At 42.2% G+C, this 7,074-nt stretch overlaps 1 protein-coding gene across 1 annotated transcript; it reads right to left on the bottom strand.

Moving 5' to 3' along the window:
- Positions 1-340: 340 nt before the first annotated feature.
- Positions 341-3,586, bottom strand: LOC137353652 (ferritin, middle subunit-like). Its single transcript, XM_068020003.1, has 4 exons — positions 3,453-3,586; positions 2,171-2,317; positions 1,398-1,523; positions 341-570 (listed from the first exon to the last, which is right to left on the bottom strand). Exons 1-4 carry the CDS (start codon positions 3,552-3,554, stop codon positions 415-417), a joined length of 531 nt encoding a protein of 176 aa, XP_067876104.1. The 5' UTR covers positions 3,555-3,586; the 3' UTR covers positions 341-414.
- Positions 3,587-7,074: the final 3,488 nt, after the last annotated feature.

Below are 7,074 nucleotides of genomic sequence, written 5' to 3'. Positions count from 1 at the left end.
GAGCTCATGTCACCACATGTCATGAAGACAGTTGGTCATTGGCAAGTCAAAGACCAAGAAACTCAACTCCACCCCCCCCCCCCCCCAAATTGGATACTCAACTGGGCTCCTCTCCAGTCAAATCACTATTGTAACTAGCTGAACCAACCAGCAAGAAATCAGCAAGTAAACTGACTGAACTATAAGTTGCCAAATTTTAATAGTATTAGTGGTATGCATGATAATGTATAACTACATACAGACAAGATCAACTGAAGATGGTTTATTTCAATTAATGTGGAACAATTAAATTCTTTAGATACAGCATTTTTTTTTTTTTTAAATATAAAGCTGCATTTTATCTGCATACAGTTGGAAATGCACATGACATACAAACTAGTCTACATTCAAATAGTTAGGTAATGTGATGCCACATTAGCTACTCTCCTCCAGAGAGAGCTTGTCAAACAGGTACTCTCCCATCCCATTCTCAGGAGCTCCCAGACGCTTCAGGTTGGTGATGTAGTCCCCAAGTTGCTTGATCACCTTCACCTGCTCATCCAAATAGAGAGTCTCCAGGAAGTCACACAGCTGGAAGGGAAGAAAAATATGTCATTACATATACACAGTTGCAAGATGCCAAATTTGAATATCAGTTTTTCTGCAGCCAATTCACACTCCTGCTCGGAGTAGGAGATTGCTTTCAGGAAGTGATGTGGTATGCTGCATTATGTCAGGTTATGGTCACTCAAACACAGCAGCTTTTAAATGAAATTTCAAAGTATTTCATGAATGGTAAACCAGTTTTGAATGTCCAGAGGCTGTGAAGGATGCTATACAAAAACTGACAGGACATCCCAAAACACTTCAGAGCCAAATGAAGTACTTTTGAAGTGTCAAAGTTTGTAATTGGAAGATGCAGCTGCTAATTTGTGCACAGCAAGCTCCCAGAAACTGATTTATTGGGGTGGGGGGGTGGGGGTGCAGGTGTTGAGATTACATACTGGCTAGGACACTGGGATAACTCCCCCATTCTTCCAGATTGCCTTGTGATCTTTTACATCCACTCATGGAGATGGGGCCTTCATTCAACATTTCATTTGAACCAGTGTATAACAGTCCAGTTTTGGAGTGCAACGCTTCAGCTTTTTGCCCCACAAGCTCTCTACTCAGGCAGAGTGCTAACAAAACCACAGCTGAAATCAAGTTGCATCAAGTTCTAATTTTAATCCAGATTTTCACCGGTTGGTGAGCAGTATGTAATGTTAACTTTGGATCAATGGCTATTCTGGTGTCATCATGGACAACAACAAATCTGTTTGGAGTCAAATTGGTCCATTTTTGGTTGATCACTTCAAAGTGAATGAAACAATACACAAGCCTATTAGTGACCAGAATTAGGATAAAGTGAAGCTTACATGAGGGTCAGTACAGGTGGTGGCGAGTTGGTGTAGATCCAGAAAACTCTGGTTCACATTCTTCTCCAGACTGAGGGCAACCTGCATTGCCTGTAGACCATTGCTCCACTCATCCCTCTCTGGTTTCTGAAATGGGAAAAGACAGTTATACTGTTGGAAGGTTCAGCTATTTCAGGATTGCTTTCATGTCTAGTTATACTCAATCCCACTGAAAAAAAAAGTTCAGGATCAAATTTTAAAGGGGCCTAGATATTAGACAGGAAGGAACAATTAAAGGGTGTGGGGGACACAGATTTAAGGCATTTGGTAGAAGGATTACAGGGGAAGTGAGGAAATCACCTAGAGGGTGGTAGGAGTCTGGAATTCACTGCCCAGATTAGTGGCAGAGGTCGAAACCCTCAACTCATTTAAAAAAAAGTACCTGGACCTACACCTGAAGTGCTGTAACGTAGAGATGGGATTGGGCAGATAGTTTTTTCTCTGCTAGCAGAGACAGACTGAATGGCCTCTGTGCTGCAAGAAATAGTTTTATGCTTCTACTACCATCCCTATTTAGACACTACAGTGCACAAGGAAGTCAGAACATGTATTCAGAGTGCATCTCTGCTGTCACTCAGCCCACACGGCAAGACTGAGACATTGGTGTGTAGAATTATCCAGGAATGGGATTGGACAGGTGAAGCTAAAGAAAGGAATTCTTTACTCCCTTCAAGAGTTGAAAAGGAAATGTTGATGGAAAAGATTGCAGTGACATTAAAGCAGCCATTTCTAACCTTCACATCCTGTAAGAGGATGCGGCCTCCACGCTGATTCTGGAATTTCATCAGCTTCTCTGCATGTTCCTGCTTCTCATGGGAATGATGTTTGAAGAACTGGGAAAAGTTCTCCAGGGCAACATCATCCCGGTCAAAGAAAGACATCTGAAAGAACAATTCAAATTTCATTCACACAATTGGCCTCAGTTCACTCCTCAAAAGGAGAGCCAAATCGTCATCCTGCTTTCCAATTAAACTGACTGCTCAATAAAGTTACATTAAATTCTCTTAGCCTTCCTTTGGAGTTTTGAATGGTCTGTAATTAAATGCCTTTTGTTCCCAATTGTCAAGATTAGGCAGGTAGAAGTGGAACAAAACCAACCAACTCCAAATTGATCACCAAACCCACTCGAAAACTTGAAGGAATTAGCAGTTTCTGACAATTTCCAGTCTGATGGAAAATTCCCAAGCATTAATGAAATTTAAACATTTTGCACTGTAATGTGTACTTCCAATTCAAGATTAAAATTTGAAACTTTAGCCAGAATACAATTAACACTAAAGAGATGAATAGCAACTTTATAGACAGCATGAAAGTGGGAATTAAAAACACAAACCCCTTCAAATACAACATTCACAGGCCTTCCACAAACATTGTAAACCTCCCATTGTACAACAGTTAGGATCAGTCACAGCTCACCAAGGAAATGGTACCAAATCATTCAATATTAATTCAAAAATTTCAAACAAGACATCAGTACACTGTTACTGGATTAATAATCCAGAAAACCTACACTAAAGTCTCAAGCAGACAAAAAAAAAACAAACTAAAAATCCAGGAACACCAGAAAAAGCAATTGAGATAGTGTCAAATTGTTAAATACCCAACTGGCTCACAAATGAAAGCTAGTGTCTATGCATAACTCCAATCCCACACTAACATAACTGACTTAACTAACATCTGACATAGCCTAGTAAGCCATACAGTTGTTTCAACTAGAGGAATGGGCAGTAAATACTAACCAACACCTACAAATGAATTATAAAAAGGATGAATTTCAATCTGTAAGGACACTTTTGTTCTGCATTTATCACACTTGGAATCATCAATTAAGAAACCGATTGATACTGAACACTTATCACATCTCACAATGACAGCAAGATTACTAAAACTAATTTGAAAGAACATATTTAGTTAAAACAAAACTCAAACATGCAATAAGTCAAGTTATGTTGAAATAGGGGGAAGAGTTTACCTCAACATAATAGATTTTATTTCAAACCCAGAGACAACACTCACCAAAGAAAGATAAAGATAAGAAGCAGAAAGTTCCACATTAATCTGCTTGTTGACAGCAGCCTCACAATCCTGGTGATAGTTTTGACAAATCTGAGAGTCCATTTTGTAAATGTAGCTTTCAATTTACACCAACAAAAAAACTATCACAAATTAACACCAACTACATAAAACTACACTGTCAAAGGACTTGAATTTATAGTCCAGGACCCCAACACCATTTTATTAACCAGGAAATGACATCGTTAATCAGCTGCCATGTCCAAGGATTCCAATCAACACAGGGTTGGATTTGGGACCCAGGAGCCAATCAGAATGTTGAAGGTAAGGCTCCTTTAATTGACAATTCAACCATAATGTAACAGCTTATTTGATCTTTGACCTCCCTGAAAAGTACAAACTTTGAACAGGCCTCGAGTTAAAAATGACAATAAAATATACAGCAGAACTTCATTTTGGCAGTTGTGGGGAGATATGAAGACAAGCTTGATGCAGATCTGTAAAGTTACATTAGTTTGTTACTCTGAGGGACTCCTTATCCTAACATTTAAATGGCAGCGCAGTAAAGGAGCCATTGGGAAATAGTGACAACAATATGATAGAATTCTACATGAAGTTTGAAAGAGATACAGTTTATTCTGAAACTAAGGTCTTAAATCTGAACAAAGGTAAATATGAGGGCATGAGAGGCAAGTTGGTTATGGTGGATTGGTGCAATTAACTTAAGAGACAAAACAACATGTCAGGTAGCTGAAAGGTCCATTTCCACTGGGGCTGCCGTGTGCACTATCTACAGGATACACTGCAGCAACTCCCCAAGGCTACTCCGACAGCCCCTCCCTAGCATGTGACCTCCACCAGCCCGAAGGACAAAGGAAGCAGGTGTATGGGAACGCCACCACCTCCAAGTTCCCCTCTGAGCCACACACCATTCTGACTTGGACATAAATCACCGCTCCCTCATCGTCACCGGGTCAAAATCATGGAACTCCCTTCCGACCAACACTATGGGAGCATCTTCAGCGCATGGACTAAAGCGGTTCAAGAACAAGTCCCACCAGCTCCTTCTCATGACCAGTTGGAGATGGGCAATAAATGCTGGCCTTGCCAGTGAGTCTCACATCTCAAGAATAAATTAAAGTGTTTACCAATAATATTGCACTGTTATTTCCAAGCCACCATTTTTCTGTGTTTTTACAGTAGTTGGCATTGAACGCAAACTGCAACCAAATGTAGTTCAGGTCGGTGTCAATTCAAAGAAGAGTTTTTTAATCTTGGTTCAGAGAATATTGTTGCTCTGAAAAGTGGCCAAACGGCCAAATGGAAGGTAACGTGCAGGATCCAGCGAAAATCCCCCAGCTCCCGAAATTTGTCATCACCAATAAAAGAATTTTCACCTTTGCCCACGTTGGACCCGACGACTGTGCAATAACCTGCACCAGACTGTTTGAGTTCGGCGCACTAACCTTTAAAAATTGCTTCCTCGCGCTCCCAGTCCCGTTAACAAGCTCCTCAAGGAGGTTAATGGGCTGTTAATTGTCGGCGAAAAGGTTTCCCGTTGCCCCCTCCCACCGTCCCGCGTTTCAGAGGTGACGGTTTTCAAATTGCGTCCACATTCATTCCCCACCCAACCGGCAATTGAAAATCCCGGCCCTTGTGTCTTCCAGACAGACGACTGTCGCAGAACTCGAAAGGAAGAACTCTGAAAGTCCCAAAGCACGTTGCAGCTAATGAAGTACTTTTGAAATGTAGTCACTGTTGTAATGTAGGAAATTCGGTAGCTAATATGTGCACAGCAAGCTCCCACAAACTGCAATATGATAATGACCACCAGATAGTCTGTTTTAGTGATGTAAGCTGAAGGAAAATTCCCTGCTCTTCTTTGAATAGAGAATGAGATCTAATGCCTGAGACGATCCACACTGCTACCCCTGTGTGCACACACATGTATGAGTGTGCATATGTTCGTGTGTGTATTTGTGAACACGTGTGTACGTGTGAGTGGATATGGGCTGAGGACAGAATTAGACTTCACTGTGCTCGCCTCCACCTTTAAGGCTGGAATTTCCCTGCTGGCTTCTGAACCCGTACTGTGTGGGGAACAGTCACTCACTGTGATTTTCCCTGGGGCGGCCAATTGATAGCCAGAGGATGGACTCATCGTTCAATTGAGGACAGTGGGGTGGTAATCGAAGCTGGAGAGACTGGCTGCAAATATAAAAGGGAATCCAAACGTCTTCTATGGGCATATCCCAGCTTGAAAGCAGCAACAGGATGCAGAATCACAGAATCATAGAACTGTTCCAACATCAAAGGAGGCCATTCGGCCCATTGTGTCTGCACCGGCTCACCGAATCAGCATGTCACCTAATGCCATTCCCCCGCCTTCTCCCCGTAACCCTGCGCGTTCTTCCTTTTCATATAACAGTCCAATTCCCTTTTGAAAGCCTCGATTGAACCTACCTCCACCACACTCTCAGGCAGTTCTTTCCAAACCTTGACCTCACCTTATTTTCTTTTACCAATTACCTGAAATCTATGCCCTCCCGTTCATCATCCTTTCACGAGTGGGAACAGTTTCTTCCTATCTACTCTGTCCAGAACCCTCATGATTTTGATGCAGCGGAAGGTAAGTGAAGGAGAGGATGATTCTAAATGGAGGTGACAAAAGCTTGATCAAACCGCTGGATTTTAAGGAGTATCTTCAAGGAATAGAGAGAGAGAGGTAAAGAGGTGAGGATGTTTAAGGATGAAATTCCTGAAGGTACGGCTGGCAATGGTGGAGCAATTAAAATTGTAAATGCTCAAAGGCCAAAATTAAAGGAGTGCAGATATTTCGAGGGCTGTGGGGCCGGATGGATTGCAGAGATAGGGATGGGCGAGGCCATATGAAGGATTTGAAAAGAAGGGTGAGAATTTGAAATAGCGGCTTTGGTTAACCAGGAGGTTAATGTGGGTCAGCGATGATAGGCATGATGGGTGAATAGGACTTGGTGTGATTGAGGACAAGGGCACTGGAGTTCTGGATGACCTCCTAGAATATGGGAGGCCAGCCAGGAGGAGTAGCAGTCTCTGGTAGTTAAAGTAGTAATCTCTGGATTATTCCTGGTACCAAGTGCAAGTGAGTATAGAAATAGAGAATAGACCAGATGAATGCATGACTGGAAAGATGGCGCAGGAGAGAAGGCATTAGATTCTTGTGACACTGGGACAAGATCTGGAGAAGATGGGACCTTTAGAGGCCAGGCAAGTTGAACAGAGCTGGGACAGGATCCATGCGGAGCGATTTGCTAGTGCTATTTGGGAGGGTTTAAACTAACTTGGCAGGGGTGTGGGACCCAGGAGATAATACAACAGAGGAACACCAAGGTGCACAGAGAATTGAAAGATACAGATTGCACTAGAGTAAGAAATAGCAAGTTTATTAGATGGAGTCAGAGGAACAGGGGAAGTAATAACATTTAAATTAGGCTTTACTGTTTGCGAATGCGCGGAGTGTAAATAAGGTTGGCGAGCTGCAGGCACAGCCAGCCACATGGAAATATGAGGTTGTGGCAATAACAGAGACCTGGCTCAAAGAAGGGCAGGACTGGGTACTAAATATTCCTGGATATAAGGTGTTCAA

This window comes from Heterodontus francisci, chromosome 41 (genome assembly GCF_036365525.1).
Source record: "Heterodontus francisci isolate sHetFra1 chromosome 41, sHetFra1.hap1, whole genome shotgun sequence".
Taxonomy (NCBI): Eukaryota; Metazoa; Chordata; class Chondrichthyes; order Heterodontiformes; family Heterodontidae; genus Heterodontus; species Heterodontus francisci.
This window is presented reverse-complemented; position numbering and strand designations above follow the sequence as displayed.

Bases quoted from the DNA above. Each gene is read 5' to 3' on its own strand.
- LOC137353652 (XM_068020003.1), bottom strand. From the start codon at position 3,554: ATGGACTCTCAGATTTGTCAAAACTATCACCAGGATTGTGAGGCTGCT. The intron at 2,318-3,452 runs GTGAGTGTTGTC...TTGTTCTTTCAG, and splicing joins CTTATCTTTATCTTTCTTTG to ATGTCTTTCTTTGACCGGGA. The intron at 571-1,397 runs GTAAGCTTCACT...CTTCCCTTCCAG, and splicing joins CCACCTGTACTGACCCTCAT to CTGTGTGACTTCCTGGAGAC.